The sequence below is a fragment of the Rattus norvegicus genome, chromosome X (genome assembly GCF_021556685.1).
Source record: "Rattus norvegicus strain SHRSP/BbbUtx chromosome X, alternate assembly SHRSP_T2T, whole genome shotgun sequence".
Lineage (NCBI taxonomy): Eukaryota > Metazoa > Chordata > Mammalia > Rodentia > Muridae > Rattus > Rattus norvegicus.
In genome coordinates, this window is record NC_141554.1 from 137286121 (window position 1) to 137308583 (window position 22463).

Consider the following 22463-nt stretch of genomic DNA (forward strand, 5'->3'; position numbering starts at 1 on the left):
TTCACAGTGAATGAAGTAAGAGCTTACTTATCAATAATTACCTCGGATGCAAATGGATTAAATAGTCCAATTAAAAGACATGCAGTGACTGGATGGATAAAAAATAAAACTGGTCTGCACCCGGAGCTGACCCTGTGCCACAGCAGATCCTGTGGGGAGAGAGCTGGATTCTCAGAAGTAGCTACAAGACTGAGAGCACAGGTGAGACTACCACTTCTGCTCCGAGGAACCCGTCAAGAGCCCTCAGGACACAGGAACCAAGGAGAAGTCTGGGACAGGATCCTTCCAGTTTCTGCTTGTACCTGGAGCTGACCATGTGCAACAGTTCTCTGTACCCTGATCTCGCTGGCATAGAGAGGGATTCCCAGAAGGGCTGACAATCATGAGAGCATAGGTGAGATAACCACTTCTACTCATTCCTGGGCCAAGAGGAACCCTCCTGGAGCCTTCTGGATACAGGAACACAGGAGCAGTTTGGGACAGGAATGTTTCAGTTTCCACTTGCTCCCAGAGCTGACACTGTGACACAGCTCTCTATACCCAGATCCCCCTGGTAGAGAGCTGGTCACCCAGTAGTGGTAACACACAGGCTTACAGGATGGTCAAGATTCTGACAGAGACAGCAAGACCACCTAACACCAGAGATAAGCAGATGCAGAAAGGCGAGGGCAAGAACCTAATCAACAGAAGCCAAGGCCACTTGGCATCATCAGAACCCAGTTCTCCAACCAGAGCAAGCCCAAGATAACCCCAATACACCGGAAAAGCAAAATTTTGATTTAAAATTACAACTCAAGAAGATGTTAGAGGACTTCAAGGACATAAATAACTCCCTTAAAGAAATGCAGGACAAGACAGGTAAACAGGTAGAAACCCTTAAAGAGGAAACATAAAAATCCCTTAAAGAATTACAGGACCACACAAATAAACAAGTGAAGGAATTGAAAAAAGCCATCTAGGGTCTAAAAATGGAAATAGAAACAATAAAGAAATCACAAAGGGAGACATCCATGGATATAGAAAATCTAGGAAAGAGATCAGGAGTCATAGATGCAAATATCACCAACAAAAGATAGATTCTCAGGCGAAGAAGATACCATAGAAAACATTGACACAACCATCGAAGAAAATGTAAAATGCAAAAAAGTCATAATCCAAAACACCAAGGAAATTCAGGATACAATGAGATTATCAAACCTAAAGATAATGGGTATAGAAGAAAGCAAAGATTCCCAACATAAAGGACCAGTAAATATCTTCAACAAAATTATAGAAGAAAACTTCCCTAACCTAAAGAAAGGCATGCCCATAAATATCTAAGAATCCTACAGAACTCCAAATAGATTAGATCAGAAAAGAAACTCCTCCCGTCATATATTAGTCAAAACACCAAACGCACAAAACAAAGAAAATTAAAAGCAGTAAGGGAAAAAGGTCAAATAACATATGAAGGCAAACTTATCAGAATAACATCAGACTTTTCAACTCAAGAAGATCCTGGGCAGATGTCATACAGACCCTAAGAGAACACAAATGCCAGCCGAGGCTACTATATCCAGCAAAACTCTCAATTAACATGGAGAAACCAAGGTATTCCATGACAAAACCAAATTTATATAATATCTTTCCACAAATCCAACCCTACAAAGGATAAAGATGAAAACTCCAACACAGAAGGGAAACTACACCCTAGCAAAAGCAAGAAAGTAATCGAATTTCAACTAACCCAAAAGAAGATAGCCACATAAACATAATTCCACCTCTACGAACAAAAACAACAATAAACAAAAATCACTATTAACATCAATGGATGCAGTGCTCCAATAAAAAGACAGAGACTAACAGACTGGATACTTAAAGAGGATCTAGCATTTTGCTACATGCAGAAAACACACCTCAGTGACAAAGACAGACACAAGCTAACAGTAAAATCCTGGAAAACAATTTTCCAAGCAAATGGTCCCAAAAAACAAGCAGGAGTAGCCATTTTAATATCAAATAAAATTAACAATCAATAAAATAATCAATCAAAAGTTATTTAAAAAGATAACAAGGATACTTCATATTCATCAAAAGAAATCCACAAACATGAACTCTCAATCCTAAATATCTATGCTCCAAATGCAAGGGCACCTACATACATAAAAGAAAGCTTACTAAAGCTCAAAGTTCACATTACACCTCACACAATAATAGTAGGAGATTTCAACACAGCACTCTCATCAATGGACAGATCATGGAAACAGAAACTAAACAGAGACATAGAGAAACTAACAGAAGTTATGAACCAAATGGATTTAACATATCTATAGAAAATTTCATCCTCAAACAAAAGAATATACCTTCTTCTCAGTACCTCATTATACTTTCTCTAAAATTGGCCCTATAAATGTTTACAAAACAGGCCTTCACAAATACAAGGAGATTGAAATAATCCCATGCATCCTATCAGGTCACCCATGTACTAAGTCTGGTCTTCAATAACAACAAAAAGTACAGAAAGCCCACATGTACATGGAAGCTGAAAGATGCTCTACTCAATGATAACTCTGTCAAGGAAGAAATAAAGAAAGAAATTAAAGACTTTTTAGAATGTAATGAAAACGAAGGTACAACATAGCCAAACTTGTGGGACACAATGAAAGCTGTGCTAAGAGGAAAACTCATAGCGCTGAGTACCTCCAGAAAGAAACTGGAGAGAGCATACATTAGCAAGTTGACAGTACACCTAAAAGTTCTAGAACAAAAAGAAGCAAATAAACCCAAGACAGGTAGATATCAGGAAATAATCAAACTAGGAGCTGAAATCAACCAAGTAGAAACAAAAAGAAATATACAAAGAATTAACAAAACTAGGAGCTGGATCTTTGAGAAAATAAAAAGATAGATAAATCCTTATCCAGACTAACCAGAAGGCACAGACAGTGTTACCAAATTAAGAAACTCAGAAATAAAATGGGAGACATAACAACAGAAGCTGAGTAAATTCAAAAAATTATCAGATCCTCCTTCAAAAGCCTCTACTCAACAAAACTGGAATATTTGGATGAAATGGGCAATTTTCTAGACAGGTACCAGGTACCAAAGTTAAATCAGGACCACATAAACAATCTAAACAATCCAATAACTCCTTAAAAAAAATAGAAGCAGTCATTAAAAGTCTCCCAGCCAAAAAAAAAAAAAATCAGGACTGGATGTGTACAGTGCAGAACTCTATCAGACCATCACAGAAGACTTCATTACTCTCCAAAATATCCCACAAACTAGAAACAGAAGGAACACTAGCAATTCCTTCTACAAAGCCACAATTACTCTCATACCTAAACCATAGAAAGACCCAACAAAGAAAGAGAAGTTCAGACCAATTTCCATTTTGAAAATTGATGCAAAAATATTCAATAAAATTCTTGCAAACCGAATCCAAGAACACATCAAAATGATGATCAATCATGATCAAGTAGGCTTCATCCCAGGGATGCAGAGATGGTTCAATATATGGAAATCCATCAACATAAGCCACAATATAAACAAACTCAAACAAAAAAATGATATGATCATCTCATTAGATGCTGAAAAAGCAGTTGACAAAATTCAACACCTCTTCATGATAAAAGTCTTGGAAAGATCAGGAATTCAAGACTCATACCTAACCATAGTTAAAGCAATATACAGCAAACCTGTAGTCAACATTAAACTAAATGGAGAGAAACTTGCAGCAATCCCACTAAAATCGGGGCCTAGACAAGACTACCCACTCTCTCTATCTATTCAATATAGTACTCGAAGTCCTAGCCAGAGCAATCAGACAACAAAAGGAGATGAAAGGGATAGAAATTGGAAGGGAAGAAGTAAAAATATCACTATTTTCAGATGATATGATGGTATAGTTAAGTGACCCCAAAAGTTCCACCAGAGAAGTCCTAAACCTGATAAACACCTTCAGCAAAGTGGCTGGGTATAAAATTACTTCCAACAAATCAGTAGCTTCCCTTTACTCAAAGGATAAACAAGCTGAGAAAGAATAGAGAAAGAACACCCTTCACAATAGTTACAAATAATATGAAATACATTGGTGTGACCCTAACTATGCAAGTGAAAGATTTGTTTGACGAAAACATCAAGTCTCGGGGTTGGGGATTTAGCTCAGTGGTAGAGCGCTTGCCTAGTGAGCACAAGGCCCTGGGTTCGGTCCCCAGCTCCGAAAAAAGAAAAAAAAAGAAGAAAAAAAAAGAAAACATCAAGTCTCTAAAGAAAGGAATCAAAGGAGATCTCAGATGATGGAAAGACCTCCCATGCTCATAGATTAGAAGGATTAATATTGTAAAAATGGCCCTTGCCAAAAGAAATCTACAGATTCAATGCAATCCACAACAAAATTTCAACTCAATTCTTCATAGAGTTAGAAAGAGCCATTTACGAATTCTTTTGGAATAACAAAAAACCCAGGATAGCGAAAACTATCCTCCACAATAAAAGAATTTATGGGGAAATCACCATCCTGACCTCATGCAGTATTACAGACTAATAGTCATAAAAACTGTATGGTATTGATACAGAGATAGGCAGGTAGATCAATGGAATAGAATTGAAGACCCAGAAATGTACCTGCACACCTATGGTCACTTGATTTTTGACAAAGGAGCTAAAATCATCTGGTGTGAAAAAAGAGAGCACTTTCAACAAATGGTGTTGGTTCAAATGGAGGTCAGCATTTAGAAGAATGCAGATTGATCCATTCGTATCACCCTATACAAAGTTCAAGTCAAAGTAGATCAAGGACCTCTACATAAAACCAGATACATTGAAACTAATAGAAGAAAAAGTGGGGAAGAGCCTCAAACACATGGGCACTGGGGAAAATTTCCTGAAAAAAACACCAATGGCTTATGCTCTAAGATCAAGAATTGACAATTGGAACCTCATAAAATTTCAAAGCTTGTGTAAGGCAAAGGACACTGTCATTAGGACAAAATGGCAATCAACAGATTGGGAAAAAATCTTTACCAATCCTACATCTCATAGAGGGCTAATATCCATTATGTACAAAGAACTCAAAAAGTTAGACTCCAAATTAAATAACCATATTAAAAATGGGGCAAAGTGGCAAACAAAGAATTCTCAACTGAGGAATATTGACCACCTGAGAAGTACCTAAAGAAGTGTTCAACATCCTAAGTCATCAGGGAAATACAAATCAAAACAACCCTGAGATTCCACCTCATACCAGTCAGAATGGCTAAGGTCAAAAACTCAGGTGACAACAGATGCTGGTAAGGATGTGGAGAAAGAGGAACACTCCTCCATTGTTGGTGGGATTGCAAGCTGGTACAACCATTCTGGAAATCAATCTATTTCCCTGGAAAACTGGAAATAGTTCTACTTGAGGACCGAGCTATACTACTACTGGGCATATATCCAAAAGATGCTCCAATGTATATAACAAGGACACACGCTCCACTATGTCCATAGCAGCTTTATTTATAATATCCAGAAAATGTAAAGAAACCAGTTGTCCTTCAAAATAGGAATGGATACAGAAAATGTGGTACATTTACATAATGGAGTACTACTCAGCTATTAAAAACAATGACTTCATGAAATTCATAGGCAAATGGAGGGAACTAGAAAATATCATCCTGAGTGAGGTAACCCAATCACAAAAAACACACATGGTATACATTCACTGGTAAGTGGATATTAGCCCAAAAGCTCAGATTACCCAAGATACAATCAACAGACCATATGAAGCTCAAGAAGAAAGAAGACCAAAGTGTGGATGTTTCAGTCTTTGTTAGAAGGGGAACCAAATACTCACAGGAGGAAATACAGAGACAAAATGTAGAGCAGACACTGAAGGAAAGGCCATCCAGAGACTGGCCCACCTGGGGATCCAGCCCATATACATAGAGCCATCAAACCCAGGCAATATTGATGAAGCCAAGAAATGCATGATGACAGGAGCCTGATATAGCTGTCTCTTGAGAGGTTCTGACAGAGCATGACAAATATAGAGGCAGATGCTGACAGCCAACCATTGAACTAAGAACAGAGTTCTCATTGGAGAAGGTTGTGAAAGGATTGAATGAGCTGAATGGATTTGCAACCCCATAAGAACAACAGTATCAACCAACCAGAACCCCCAGCAATTAAACCACCATCCAAAGAGTACACACGGACAGACATGTGTAGCAGATGATGGCCTTATTGGGCAACAATGGATGGAGAAGCCCTTGGTCCTGCCAATGCCCCAGTATTGGGGAACGTCAGGGTGAGGAGGTGGGAAGGCGTAGGTGGGTGGGTTGGGGAACACCCTCATAGAAGCACGGGGAGGGGGGATGGGATAGGGTATTTATGGATGGGAAACTAGGAAACGAGATATCATTTGAAATGTAAATAAAAATATCTGATAAAAAAGAATCAAGGAAAAATGAATAAAACCAACTTAGAAGAAATGCACACTACCTTGACTGACTGAAAGTGCATAGCTGGTGAATGGTGCATGGAAATGGAAATTGAAATAGAGCAAGAATGATAGCCATAGTAAGGCAAAATAGAATTTATATTAAAAGCAATAAAAAGAAACTAGAACGTTTATTATGTAATGATAAAGGGCTTAATTTATCAAGGAGAAATAAAAGTAAATGTGTATATATACCTAAATCTGCCTATCTATCTATCTATCTATCTATCTATCTATCTATCTATCTATCTATCTATCTATCTATCTATAGCAAATAGTAATGACAAAAAAAATGGTAGAATTGAACACAATATCTGGGGACCATCACTTCTTTAGCAATGAACATCCAGACAGAAAAATCAACAGAGAAACATCAGAGTTAAATTATACCCTCTCCAACACTGAAGAACACATTTTTTTTCAACACAGGGAACATAATCCAGAAGAGATCAGATGGTAGGAGCCAAAGCAATACTCAACAATTTCTTAAACACTGAGACATGCATTAGTTTGTACATAAAATCCCCCATACAGTTTTGTGGTGTATGTGTGTGTGTGTGTGTGTGTGTGTGTGTGTGTGTGGTGTTTGTGTGTGTGTGTCTGTGTGTGTGTCTGTGTGTGTATGTCTGTATGTGTGTGTCTCTGTGTGTGTCTGTGTGTGTATGTCTGTATGTGTGTGTCTCTGTGTGTATGTGTGTGTCTGTGTGTGTGTCTGTGTGTGTATGTCTGTATGTGTGTGTCTCTGTGTGTATGTGTGTGTCTGTGTGTGTATCTGTGTGTGTATGTCTGTGTGCATCTGTGTGTGTGTGTGTGTGTGTATGTGTGTGTGTGTGTGTGTATGTGTGTGAGAAAGAGAGACTTAGGGAAAGGAGGTCCAAAGTAGGAATCACTGATTCTATTAAGTATATTTCTGACTACAATGCAACAAATCTAGAACAAAGGAAAAACAGAAAACGTACAAATACATGTAAGGTAGACAACTTACTGAGGGAATGGCCAACCAATAACTGGCCCAATGTGAGACCCATCACATGCATAAGCACCAAGCCTTGATATTATTAATGATACTTTTGTTATTCTTGCAGAGAAGAGCCTAGCAAAACTGTCCTCTGAGAGGCTCTAACCAGCAGCTGACTCATATGGATGTAAACACCTACAGCTAAAGAATGGATGGTGCCTGTTCTTTGAAAAGAAATAGACATTCAATAGAAATTACTATTCAAACTAACAAAGTAAAGATTTATAGAAAACATTATAACTCACATCAGAGATTATTATTGCCAGCTATATGTCCACAAAGTTAATAATCTAGATAAATGAAAAAATTTCTTTCCTTATTTTTGTTGGATATATTTCTTTATTTACATTTCAAATGTTATTCCATTTCCCAGTTTCCTGTCCCTAAGCCCCTTATCCCCTCCCCCATAAAGTGCCCCCCATCTAATCCTCCCTACTGCCACTGCTCCTCCCCCAACATTCCCCTGCTCTAAGAACAAGAATTGACAAATGGGACTCCATAAAACTGCAAAGCTTCTGTAAGGCAAAGGACAAAAAATGTCTACATATACATACCTTAACAAGACTGAATCATAAAGAAACAGAAAGCCCAAATAGACTAGTCCCAAGTAATGTGACTGAGTTAGTAATGGAAAGTCACAATTAAAAGAAAGCCGAAGAGCAGCCACTGTCACAGCTGAATTCTGACAAATATCAAAGATATGATACTCATGCACTTTAATTTATTCCAAAACAAACAAAGGAGGAAGGGATACTTTTAAATACATTTTAGAAGGCTAACTCCCAATATGAAAACCAAAACTCAGTATAGATGTGGTTCTCTAAAAAGAAAAACCTTCCAGCTAGACAACTAAGGCCAGAGCCACAGATTTATGATTTAATTCATTGGAGATGTCTAAAATAGGCAAATTTATTGAAACACAGTGGGATAGCAATGAGATATAGAAGGTTGCAAGGTGATGGCTAAAGGGCATCAAGGTTTATGTACTTTGACGATATTGAAAATGTTCAAAAACTAGAGTTTGGGGGTCAGTGAAATGGCTTAGTTAGGTAAAGTAGTCTAGTGGAATGAGAGAACTCCTCAAAGTTGTCCTCTGTCTTCCATGCATGCACCATGGCATGCTCACACGTGTGTGTGCACATACAACACATAACACATACATGCAAATACATAACTGAAAATAATTGTGATGGTTAGATAACTATGAACACACTAAAGTTCTGATTGAATTATTTATTTAAAAATGGGTGAATTCTGTGGTATGTAAAAATTACCTCAATAAAACTTTTAACAACAAACAAAACTTGGGGTGCATATACATGATTCTTTGCTATCATTTGATAGAAGTCTTAGTGTTTTTTCCCTGTTGCTGTAAAGGCAACTTAAGGAGAAAGTGGCTTATTCTAGTCACAGTTCCAGAATATGTCCACCATTTCAGGGAAGTCAAGGCAGTAGGAATTTCCACAGTGAAAAGTAACGTGCATGCTACTACATAATTCCATTGCCCCACTCAGAGCGTTGGGGATCCCAGTTAGGGAAGGGTGACACCCACAGTGGGTAGGTCTTTCCAATTCGATGCAAGCAGTCTTTCCAACTCAATAAAGTAAATCATGGTAATGCCCTACAGGCAGGCTTAGAGATCCAACTTCCGAGTGATTCAAAAGTCTATCAAGCTGACAATGAACACTAACCATCACAAGGGGCTACCATATAGAAGCAGAGTTGTTTGCTTGGTGTGGTCCTAAGGAATGTGCGAAACAAGGCACAACAGAGCATCCAGTTCATATAGTATTTTGTGTAGTTTTTGCTAGCATGCCTAAGAAAAGGGGAAGATTTTGATTCATTTACATAAATGTTCAGTAACTGGAGACATTTAAAATTCAAATTTTTCATCTTCAAGTAGGGCGAACCCAATTATTGGTAGTTTCCAGACGTAAACATAGTTGACCAGTTAAGAATGGAGTAGATGGGTATATGTAACAGATTATGTATATATGTTGTATTAAAATTCATATTACAAAGTTTATCAAAACTTGTATCTATATTTTCCCCCATGTAGTAATTTCAACATTAGCCAAGATTCAATGAATACTTGCATATGTTCATATAAGTTGTAAATCACAATAATAATTTCTTATAAAATAAAAAAACTTGATCTTGTGGTTTAGGCCATCTCTAATCTACACAAGTTGTCTCTGGATCAGTCATTTCATAAAGATTGATTGTGTGTTAAATCGCAGTTACTTTTTGTCTGCAGCTTTAAGGGTAACATGAGTTTCATCAAGAAAAATATCCTACCCTGTACTTAAGACTAATAACAGTTAACAACTGCAAAGCACTGTGGATTGTGTCCTTTCTTTATACCAACTTCTGGCCTTTCCCCATATATGGAATATGCAGGCTGTTGATATTTATAAGTTAGTTCTAAAGCTCTAGAATGAACCATTTGGCTGGACATCTAAAATAGTTTGGCATAAAGCCATAAGAAACTGGCATTTGGTCATACTGCAATACTTCATTCTCTGTTGAGAACCTTAAGTTGAGATCATAAAGGGAAATCATTTGGCACTATGATCTAGACTTAAAACCTCATGGGGCAGCAGTCTCTTTTAAAAGTTCTTGAATTGCTCTCTATTGAGAGCATTCAAGTCCAGACACTATGAGAAATCTGGTTATGCATCTATCATGTTTTATAGTACTAATAGATAGTCTAATATTCTTGTAGGAAGCCTACCAATAGCACCTAAGGGATTAGAAAAGACCAACTAGCATCACGTTCTTCCTGTACCAAATTGGTCAAGGGGAGTCAACATACGTAGCAGGTGCTTACTGACAACTTAGGCATGCAAAAATACTCTGTATCAAAATTTTTAAATGAAACCATCCACAGTGAAATTGTACTCATGTTAACCTTGAGTTAGTTTCATGCCTTGGAACTGTGTTCTAATGTTTTGACACAGCCCTTTGCTTATTTCCAGTAATAAATCCCTGTGGAGAACGTCCAAGAAGGGCACTGCCTTAGATCATATTTCATGCTAGAGTGAAGATCTTCTCTACAGCTTATCTCCATGAGAGGCCAGCCAAAAAGAATGTTCTGCAGAATTTGTTGCTAGGCTAGTATTCTTTTCATATTAAATACATGCAATTTTTCAGATTTTAACTGATAAATTAAAAGATATAGATGTTACTGTTCACCACAGGTATACATTATGTAACATTTATATCAGAATAGATATATTTGGCTCCTCAAACATTTACTACTTCTCTCTGTAAAAAGAAATCCCCAATGCTTTCTTGTAGGTATACGAAACATATAGAGCATAACTCATATACTCTTTCCCTACCGTGCAACAGTACCACAGAAGGCATCTCCGTGTATGAGTGTTAATTCTGGTATTTTCAGTGCTTTGTAGGACTCTTCTTCAAGGGTTGGGGATAGAAACCAGGGCTGCTTGCACACATGCTAGTCAAGCACTCTAGTAGTGAACCACACTGTCAGCCCCTAGATATAAATACTCACGAAAAATTATGCCTTCCTCACTTCAGTCCCAAACTATTTGTTTCCTTTTTATTAAAAACGTCATGAGTAGGGCACTCAGAGAACACTACTGAGAGGGAAAGATATTATTGTAATACCAGGCTTATTTTCCCAATGATCATATTTCTGACCAAGCTCATCCCCTTTGTGCCAGATTGTACTCGTTACTGCTCACACCATTCAAAATAGCCATGAGTGCCAATATTCATGAATTACTCAAGCTATCTTTATTGTGTTTACTTTGTGTCCTACCCTCATAACCCACTCTCCACAAATCCCTGAAGCATTCCAATTGCTTTTCTTCCATTTCAAGAATCACAACTGTAGAGAAAGCAAACTCCAGCATGGTCTTATTACAGTTTAAAATGGGATTCGCATTACTTGGATCTAAGAAGTTGTCTTAAATCCAAGAATGGCCATGTCACTTATTCAAAACTCTACTGGCTTTTAAACTGCTATATCACATTACATACCTCTAATATACTAAGCCTGTCACCCACAGAGTTATAAAAGCCTAAAACAAATTTACTTTTAATGACCTGTTTGAAATCAATTCATTCAATATTTAATAATCATGATAAAAATGTAACATAGAAGCAAAGAAGAAAATCTTTTCCAGAGTAGTCAACTTACTAATCTGAATATTATTAGCTTTATTAAATATGCACTGTCATAATTGTTTTACATTCTTCTCATTCTGTATCACAAATGGAGGTGAATTAGGATTATACAACTTCCACTAAGTAAGCTGGGCAAATTTCGATGACTCGGTCAAGTATGTAAAAGCTGATGTTCTTCATACCTCTTCTGCGTCCAAACCCACAGGTGACAGGGTTTAAGACAATGCCAACGATGAAAATGCCAACGATATTTGGTGAGAAGAGCCAGGAGTATAGGGCAGAGGAGTGGCAATGGGAGAATATATAAAGAATCTAAACACATTCTTTACAACTCTCAGAGGCACCGACTGGCCACATCCCAATTCTGGTCTAGTAGAATTATGGGCTATTTTCTTTACATTTCTCACTTTCACGGATCTGAGATTTTTTCAAGAGAACACCTTAACGCTGATAACGCTCTTCCCCTCCTCCTCCTCCTCCTCCCCACCCTCCTCCTCCCCCACTTCTCCTCCTCCTCATGTTCGACACAGAACGAAGGAGCACAACCATTCACAATTACACAGGAGTTCTACAAGAACGCAGACTTTGCAGTTTAAAACCAGAGCTGTAAACAGAGCTATTGTTATAGCAACCTAGAATGAGAAGAACAACTAACACTTGTTGGGGATGCTGGGGAGTAAATAAAAATAATTTACGAAAGAATCCTAACAAAGTCCTACAGTATACCTTTAAGACACATTTCTCATAAACTTCAATAATGAAGGGGCTTGATCATACAGAACTTCTGTTACTGAAAACACAAATGTCTCAATTTCTTAATATAGTTTCTTTTCTTAGTCTCCAAAACTTAGGGCTGTTTTATAAAGGAAGGGAGAGAGAACGGGTTAAACTTTTCCTTTAGAATCAAATGTATTTTGACTTTACATATTTCTCAAAACTGTAGCTGAGTTACACTCTTTTTAGTCCTAAAAACAAAAGAACTTATTTTCTGAGTGCTGCAGGGGGGTCTTTGGCAATGCTTAAAAGCTTTAAGAAAAACTAGTTTGAACTCCCCTAGGCAACCCAGTGAGGATAGATACAACAGTGAATTCTGGGAATGAATTTAAATGATACAAAAAAGAGGAGGGTTTCTTCTGTTCATTGAAAACTGAAAGCCTACAAAGAAAGTGAGGAACGCCAAGGGAAGGAATGGGAATTTCAGGATGTGCATATCTTTTAGCATTTGAAAAGAACACGAAGAACTAGGATCCAGGCAACATAGGGCGGGTCAAGAAGTCATAATTATCACCATATAGATAAGCAGACAGAGATCTTTAAGTATATTACCATGTGTTTTTTTCATAATACTATAGACTTTGAACCTGGGCTTTTTTAAAGCCACCAAGAACAAATAATAAGCATGAGCTCACATAATAATAAAAGCAGAGGTAGCATGTCTGTGTTCAGTCCACAGTGTATTTCTCATTCAAAGGCTTCCAAACTTTTAATGTTCTTTTAAGTAGTGAAATGATCTGGAAAGGGCATAACATGTTCAAGGAAGACTTGTCAGAGGAAGAAATGGAACCAGGAAAGTAGTGAGTCATGAGTGTCTGAAGGGTGGAATAATCTAACAGAGGAACCTGAAAAGGTCTATGAGAGCTAAAATGCATGCAAGTATCCATGATCTAAGCACTGTAGCTAGGAGCTCTTTCTTCTGATTAACTACACTTTAGTTTAGAAATCAAGCCAGAACTCAACAGCACCCAGTATGATGAGAAAAACAGTACTGATGAGAAATGCAGTGTAGCTCTCATTTAAATTTAATTGAGATCATAATTTGTAAATCACTTCTGAGAATAAGTCATTTTAGGCCATGTTTAAAATTTAAATTATCCATCAAAAGAAATGCAATTCCCTATATGTCAAAGGAGTCCCTGTTTGATTTGCCTTTGATACAATCATCACTGATACCATCACCAAGGCTTTTCCAATTGCACTCCTAATAGTGTATCCAACAACTAAAATCCAATAAAAGAACGCATTCAGTTGAAACAGCCATCTTTCCAAGCTTACACGCCACATTTCCCTAGTGGCTACTGTGTTAGAAGGAGATAGGTCAGAATATTTTATCATCATAAATAGATTTCTCAGATAGTACTGGGTTAACTATCAGAAGGATAAGGCTTATACAATGATAGAACCAAAACTCAAACTATCTCAATTGCAAGTTTAAATAGTGTTCATACCATAGAAAGTACAGATCTGCACTTAACATTTTATGTTTTACTTTGAAAGTGTTTATCACAAGTCAATTGTGCAGAAGAATAATTTGAGGGGTTTTATTAAATGGTTATTACTAAAAAAAAGTTAGGTCTGGATCCAGGAATGTGCATTTAAAACATGTTCTAGATAATGCAGTCACAGATAGTTCCTAAACTATATTTTAAATAAATGTTATGATTGTGCATCAAATTATTTCAGTTAATTTTAACAACTGATAAATGGATAAAGAAAATATGGTACTAATATACAATGAAATATTATTCAGCCACAAAGAAGAAAAATGTTCTCATTTCCAATAATATGAATGAATGATGAATGGAATTTTTGTTAGTCATAAAAATCAAGACATAGAAAGACAAACACTGCACAATCTAATTTGTATGCACAATCTCATTTGTATGCCGATAATAATTTATTTAACTGAAGTTTAGAATGGAATGTTGGTTACAAAGGCTTCTCAGAAGAGCGGAGGAAGGGCAGAGTGGGTAGAGGTTGATCAGTGTTATAAGTAGAGATAAAGACACTTGGTGTATTATTTCATAATAAAGAAGTCAAAGACAACAGCTATGAGTTGTATATCTAAAATGTCTGGAAGGAAACAATTGATGGAGTTTTCACCATCAAGAAATGATAAATGAGTTGGGCCTGGAGGCCAAACCTATAATCCCAACCCTTGGGAGGCTGACACAAGAAAATAATGAGGGGGAAGTCACTCTGGACTGCATAGAGAGTTACACACCAACCTGGACTATATTGCAACCCACTTTCCCCTCTGACCAAGTGAAAAGAAATGATGTTTGTGGGGAAAGATATACTTAACCTAATTTGAACATTACAAAATATATGGATATGTTAACATTAATTTACATAGCACCCCATTAGTTGGTAACATTTTTGGTTTTTTATGTACTAGTTTAGAAATAAATGTACGGGCAATGATGATGCATACCTTTAAAAATAAATGCAATTTAAATTTTAAAAGTTTTGCCTAACATAGTACCATGGAGAAAAATCCAATTATCATTATATATACATGTATGTGTATATGTATATGTGTATATATGTGTCCGTATTTGTCAGTTTCTATAAATATATAAATATATATACTGATTTGTTTTCTTGAATATATACTATATAATATTTATATATTTATATATGTATATATATATATATATATAAAATAGACTTTCTATGTAAAATTACTAAGTGTTCTCCAAAAACATTGAAGGCACAGTGGATCTGTGCAAAGATTATGTATAGATAAGAAAAAATAAAGCATTAGGAATAAATCTGTTGAACAGAATATTCTAGAATATCTGTGCAAAGTAGAAACATCTATCTACCCAAAATATATACCTATACAACAGAGAGTCTGGACTCTGAAATGATTCTGAAACTTGAACTAGTAGGAGAGGAGGAAAACCTTGGTGCAGCTGCAGATGGCCTAATATTATATGTCAATGCTTACGTGTGAGACACTAGACTGTTCTAAAGATGGGTAAAAATACAGCTAATGGCTTCAAGAACTCAGTCTACCAGGGGAAGACAGAGCAAAGATAAGCATTATAATTCAATAGCAGGTGTGATTTGAGCTGAATCTTAAGTGTCAAGTGATTGTAACATTGCTGGAGATGTGGAAAGGTGTCATTTAAATGTGGAGAACAGCGTGGAGGAAGCACAGGTGCTTTAAAATATGGAGTGTACCCAGCGACCCAGAAAGAAAGAAAGAAATAGGGTATACATAGAGTTGGATGTGCCTAGAGATTGTCTGAAATGTCTCTTTGGTTAAAGAAAAAAATTATTTAGCAAAAAAATTGAGATGCAAAGTGATAGTATAAGTATTATATACATCTATACACACACACACACACACATATATATATATATATATATATATATATATATATATAATATCATATCTGGACAGAATAGGTAGTGCGACAGGTAGAAGAAGCTGAGACGATGTGCTATGATTGTTCACTTGGCTGCATGGAAGAAAAATTAAACTCCTTGGCAATGGTTCTTGTTGCAAAAAAGCTAAATATTAAGAGAAAAACAACAGAATATGAATGATTTTCTAAAACAAAGCTGAAAATCTGAAGAAACAACCTGAACAGTGACAGCATTTAGAAACTCCTGGGAGTTCAGTGATCCTTTGTGACTCTGTCAATAAAGAGTATCTATGACAGGGATCAAAAAGAAAGTAAAAATGTTTTCAATGGTCTGGTGAGCAGATGGCTCTACACTGCCTAGGCCTTCTGGAGTCATGGGCAATTGAATACCAGCTTTTGACTGCACACTAGTGCACACAGCTTCTTCAGTGAAGTATACTTAGACTCTTCACAGATTGCATGTGGTTAACAACAAGCATTCTGGGCCAAACTTTCCGTGAAAAAATCTTGAGGCGATATAGTATATGTGGTAGTGCCTACATGATAAAAAACCAGTACTTAAGAAGGAGGAAGCAGAAGGATTTAAGATCTTGGCTAGTCTGTGTTACATAGAAGATCTGAAACAGGTGTGAAGTACATAGTAAGACAACATCTCAAACAAGAGCAATTAAAAAAAAAACAAAACAACAACTCACTTATGATGTCTAGTAATTTTAAGACTTACTAAGCAGGTTACTTAAAAGACTGTACTGGGTTACGTTCAATTCAGTTGTTTGCCAAAGGAATCGCATGCAAGTCCCCAAACAAGCCAGGAGTAAAAGAAAAGAAAAAAAATAGGTATGTGTCTCAGTTTTTTTAAACATTGGAATGGAAATATTACTATCTAGCTAATTCAAGTATTGCAAAGGTTTATTACTGGCCTCATACATATAATGAATTTATTTAAAACAATAGCCTGATACACAGTAATCATTCAAAAATGTCTATGCATGAGTGGAGATCCCACTTAACTGTACAGTGCACAGAAATCCTTTAAATTAAAAGGTACAAGTGCTATATAACTAGGCTGTCATTAATCCTGTTTAGCATCCCAAGAATCATCGGTAGTATATATATGGTCCTGCATAAAGAGCATGCTTTGATTATTATTCATTTTTAAATTATTTTTACTTTTTTGGGGGGGGATGTGCCCCATGGAAATAGGTGCAGGAACTGGTTCTCTCCTTCCATCATGTGAGTCCTAGGGATCAAACTCAAGTCACCAGGCCTCGTGACAAGCACCTTCACCTGGTGAGTCAGCTTGTCAGCCCTTGAGTATTATTCTTAATGAGTATATTAAGTCATTTTCTAAAAATTAGTAATTACAATCTGTAAGTATTCACAGTGTTCTTCTTGAGTGAGCTAGGCCTGCACTTTAGTTCATTAAAACACACTTAACAAGCGTACTGAAGTAATCCGGCACAACCCAGCTGTACGATCCTGCAGAGCTGAAGTCACAAATCTGACTTTCTAGTTTTTCTGGGGCTCAGTGCAGGGACATGAATATTATACAGATCAAAGGTTCTTTTTCCTTCACCAATAAAAAAAAATGTCGATTTCTTTTAAAAGCCTCCAATAAGCTCTTTTTTATTTAAATTCAGTGGGCTCATTTCCACAAAAAGGAATCAGTAGGTGTTGGGGGTAGGGAAAAGGGGTATTGTTCAGAGCTTCTAACTGCACAAGAGATTTTCCACTAAAAATCAAGATTTTTTTAATATGGAGCTTCCAATTATATGCCTAAGATTTCCCAACTCTCCATTCTGTAATCTTGACCTAGTCCCCTACATTTCCTCCTTTATAAACTACCAAATCTCATTCATATATTCCTCCTTTCCTTTAACCAACCAGGACAAACATCAAGGACATAATCTTGGATGAAGATAAATTCTAACCACACAGTGACGGAAGCAATATAGTCATTGTCATCTTTGTATGCCATTTTTCTAAAAGTTGAATGACATGTCATAACAATAGTTGTCTTACATCTAATTCATTTTCTTTCCTCTTGTTTTGATTAGCCTTGAGTAAGGGTCTCACTCTGTATTACTAGCTAACCTTGAACTTTTGGTGACCCTCTGCCCCTGCCCCTACCCCTGCCCCTGCCCTTGCCCCTGCCCCTGCCTCTGGGGTGCAGGGATTGCAAGTGTGTGCCACCTGGTCTGACTCATTTCCTTAATAACATTGCTGAATACTGTTAAATGTGGGAAAATTGTGTATGGCGTAAGTGCACAGTCATTTCCCTAGTACATGGGATCTTCAATAAGCTGATGTAAGAACAATCCCTTGAATAATGTCTCCTGAAAGGGTTTTTAAAAAAGTTTGATCAGAGAGCTATAGTATGAATTACTTAATGTTGGGTCCCTCTGCTGAATTTCTAACAAATCTTTAAACAGCATCATTCCCTTCTTTGGTGGTACACAAAGTATAACTGTTCACTGCAAAAAGCAAATTAAAAAGCTAGGCAGACTGACAAATGAGGAGTGAAGAATGAAGGAAGGAAGGGAGGAAGAAAGAGGAGAATGGAGGGAGGAAGGGAGAATGAGCTACATATATTATCTGTACAAAAAATATATTCTAATTTTGAAATCGTTCATAGCCAGGATACACATTCACAGCCATTCACATTCACATTCATAGCCAGGACATTTAAAAATATACACACACTTATGAAAACCAAAAGCCCACTGAGCAAAATATTACAACAAATTATTTTTTAGATGGAAAAACATTTTACCTTAACCTTTAACTTAGACAAGAATTTAACCTTTAACTTAGGCAAGAATTTGATTCCTCAAAATTATAAATTTTTACTTTCATTTATATTGCTATATAATCCATCAAACACTAACTAGTGTGTGATCAAAACATAGATTATTTCTGTAAATAACTAAACATAGTTTTCCCAACTAGTTGCATATGTTCAATTTACTTGGGACCCATTATCTACAAGAGGTGTGTGGTATAAGAGAGAAAAAATAAACACAGGTTTTTTAATCACATGACTTAACCTGTGAGTTCAGGCTCTGGCACTGACTAGGTATAAGACCTTTATACTCTGAGGCTCAGGCTGAGGCTAGCTGCTTATTCTCTGAGTCTCGGTTTTCTTACCTACAAAATACAGATCTCCTAGCCACTATTGCCACATAAGATTGTTAAGATCTCCAACTGAGAGTATGAGCTATTCATGGTAGAAATGCTTTACACATCCACTGTGATCCAACAGCTGTATTGCAAGTACAACTTTAACAGAATAAAACCCTTAAAGAATTAAACATATCAATTACTGACAGGCAAATAAAATGTTATCATTAAGGCCACCTGATTGAATTTGAGATGTTCACGTGCTCACTTCAGTGGAGACATGACAAAAGGATGTCACCGTGTCTTTTCATGTAAACAGTGTATTAGCAAAGAGAAGTGCTTCCCAGATGCAGTAATTCCAGGAGCATAACAAAGTCCAGTTTTCACTGCAGACATCTAGACCAGTATTACCAACACACAGGAAACCTCTAGGTATTGAACAAAGTGATGTTTTCTGTGAGAATATATCTATTTAATTTATTAAAAATGATATAATAAAAAATGGGACAAGTCTGGATTTAACCAGAGGAAGGAGTACAAGCTCAGCAACTTCGCACATTAAAATGTACAGATAAGCTCTTTGGGAGTCATACCTGCATTGGTATATGGAGAAAACATCTAACAAGCACAACTTTCCAACACTTAGAGAAACACACCAACTGATAACCCTGGAAGGAAACCAAAGCCATAAATTCAAAGAAATGGGCTGCAGGGAGACTACACAAACCTGCTGTTGCTTTAATTGCAGACAATTCAATTCAGCAGCTGTTGGTCCAGGCACTAAGTCAGGTTCACTGTATGCTCTTCAATGCACCCTTGAAATACAGTCTCTCATTCCCTTTGCTACATCATCTGCATGCTGCCCAATTAATGAGGGGTGAAATCAAATGTCAAACCACGCATCAAAACACAATATGATCTGTTAGCTTTTCAGCACGTGAGCACATTCTTTTAAGAATGAACCAAGAATGTAGGTGAAAGTCCTTGACAGTAAATGATATCCTAAGTTATCAAAAATCGTGGCAAGAGGAACTAAGTAAGCTTCTGCTCTGCTCAGTGGGAAAGTGAAACTTTCTCAAGGTTTCTGATTTGCTATATAGTAACCCTTTAAAGGAACAGGCATAAGTGTCTAACTAGAGCCCAAAAGTGCATTAGTATACACCAATATCTTTCTGAACGCTTAAGCAAATACTTAAAGGACCATTTTAGATCTGATGATACGTTACAATACTGTGTCATAGGAATGCATTTTTACCCTTGCTGTTTCCAGCACTTTTTGGTTTCTACCAGAATAAACAACAACAATACACGATATTCATCACCCTGAGTTCAATACTGAAAGGAAAATAAATTGGTGTAAAAGATGTACCCTGGAATGCTCCCCATTAGAAGTTTCCTCACTCTTAAGTACATGGAAATCCATACAACCAATTAACAAATACAGCAGCTTAAAACTCAAGAGAAAAGCAACATACTGAGAGTTTAAAAATTGCTTTTTTCCTTCCAAAACACTGTTTTGTGTGCAAACACTGTAGGCATTATCACATACTACCAGTTGCAGACGTAAGACTTGAGAAATTCAATACAAGAACACAGCAGAGTAGCATGCACAATTAAGAGATCGCGACTACCAATTTAACAGAAACCCCAGATTTCACACAACAATCTACCACACACATAGCTAGGGACAGGCGAGTTTTAGGCAGCTTTTTTGTTTAGCTTATTAGAAGCCCATTTGTCTTTCAGTCCAAAAGAACAGGAAGCAAAAGAAAAGAAAGAAATTCACTTTGAAACCACAGGGAAATTTCAGAGAAAATAAAACATACTATACCTGTATACTGTACCAGGAACATTGTTACACTCTTCAGGGAACTGTTTCACGTTGTATCCTGCCGGGAGTTATTCTCTCCCGACCGTCTCTGTCCTCAAAAAGAAAAGCTAAAACAACCTAAGCCCCCACTACACACTATCCCTAACCCACCCCCCATGGAGGGGGGAGAAAATCACTGCTGCTACAATTCTGCTCAGATCCGATGCTTCTGTTAAGCTCAGCTCCAGCCGAGCAACTGAGCTCTAGCGCCGGAGCACGGGGAGGTGGATTCTGATGCCAGTAGCACTTCCATCCACTTCACTTACACAAAAGCAGGCAGTGGGAAATCCAGGAGCCTTGAAGACAAGGGCTGGAACTGCCTTTTATGAATTGCTATTACTGCATGTGTCACCATCCATCTCCAATGACGGACACTTATAGGCTGAATTGAGAGTGGAGGGGGTGGGGTGAGGGGAGGTTGGAGAGCAGGTGGAGAAGCAATTAGCAGTATGTTCATTGGAGAATTCGTTCAGGATTTCATACATCAGTGCCTAAAGAAACAGCGTGCAGTTGACAAATCACAACTTTACCATTTGCATGCCTTAAAAGAAATCTTAGCTCGCAGCTCCAAACAAAATAACACTTACCCACACTTCAGGGTATAGACAGTCACCCCTCTACTTTCTTTTCCCTCTGGCTACCCCTGTTCCTGACAGATCAACACTCTGAATGGATATTTGCTCCTTTTCACTAAAGAATTATATTTTAAAAGCTGACAGCACGGGAAGTATAAAGAAATTAAATTCTATTGAACATGGCATCTCTTAACAAAAACACAAGAGGCTAATTATTTTAAGCCAACTTTTCAACCTTACTCCCATTCTCCAGGTGCAGCATCCTCACCTATAATCAGACAACTTTTGTGCATCTGTTTAACACTGAAAACAATCTCTCTCCAAACAATTCATTTAAAACCAAGCTAAGAAAGCAAGGCTACTGCAGGACTCATATGCTAAGTGACCTTAATCAGAAAATGCTTTGCTTTTGTTCATCTGCTAAAGTGAAGCACACTTCTTCAGACTGATTTTTAAAATGATCTATGAATAGAAACAGCAAGGAAGGACTTTCTTATGAAGAAAATGACACACTTCAAGGAACATCTAGGGGCGGGTTTCAGGGAAAGTAGGGATTCCATTTCTACAGCTTTGTGATACAGACAAGAAACAAAACTGCTCTGAGCCTAAGCTTCCTTACTTATAAGTTGGAGATGCCAGTAGGGAGCCGGACTGCTTTACCTATCCTAAGAAGCTCAGGAGATAATAGTTAAGGCTCTTCTGTAAACTGGAAAGGGACAGACACCTGAGTAAAGTGATTAGTGCACTAGGACCCAACTCCTGCTTAAATGCTCAAGTGAAGCACCGCTCTCACACAGGTAGGCAGAAAGGACTAATATATTTTTTTTTAAAAAGCACTGTTCAATTCTTCCAATTTTAAAGTTAGGATCATTGTTTGTTCTTAGACGTCTCCAGAAAAGGATTTTGTAAAAAGAAATGTTGAAACTAACTATTGAAACATAAACGTCTCCTTTTGCTAAACCTTTCTATTTACCTGCCACATCCTCTATGCTCACTATGTAGGGAAAAGATTTAAGTTGGTTATGTCTAAATCCACAAGGTAAAAATCAAAAGTCATGCTTTCTAAGGCTACAAGTTGCCTTGATACTATATATACAGTGACCAGCTG

The 22463-nt window shown here is 37.2% G+C and overlaps 1 protein-coding gene across 12 annotated transcripts in view; it reads right to left on the reverse strand.

The window, feature by feature from the left end:
* Enox2 (ecto-NOX disulfide-thiol exchanger 2) overlaps nucleotides 1-22463 on the reverse strand; it is a 322087-nt gene that overhangs the window by 284900 nt on the left and 14724 nt on the right. For 3 of the 12 annotated variants that reach the window (XM_087599646.1, XM_087599645.1, XM_087599649.1), the window contains exon 1: nucleotides 20742-20978. The exons of 8 other annotated variants lie outside the window; for them this stretch is intronic. In XM_087599646.1, coding sequence (XP_087455772.1) covers nucleotides 20742-20763 — 22 coding nt within the window. In that variant the 5' untranslated portion in view covers nucleotides 20764-20978. Of the gene's footprint in view, nucleotides 1-19637; nucleotides 19964-20741; nucleotides 20979-22463 lie in introns of those variants that run through there. One more of the 12 variants, XM_087599657.1, reaches the window with a different exon arrangement.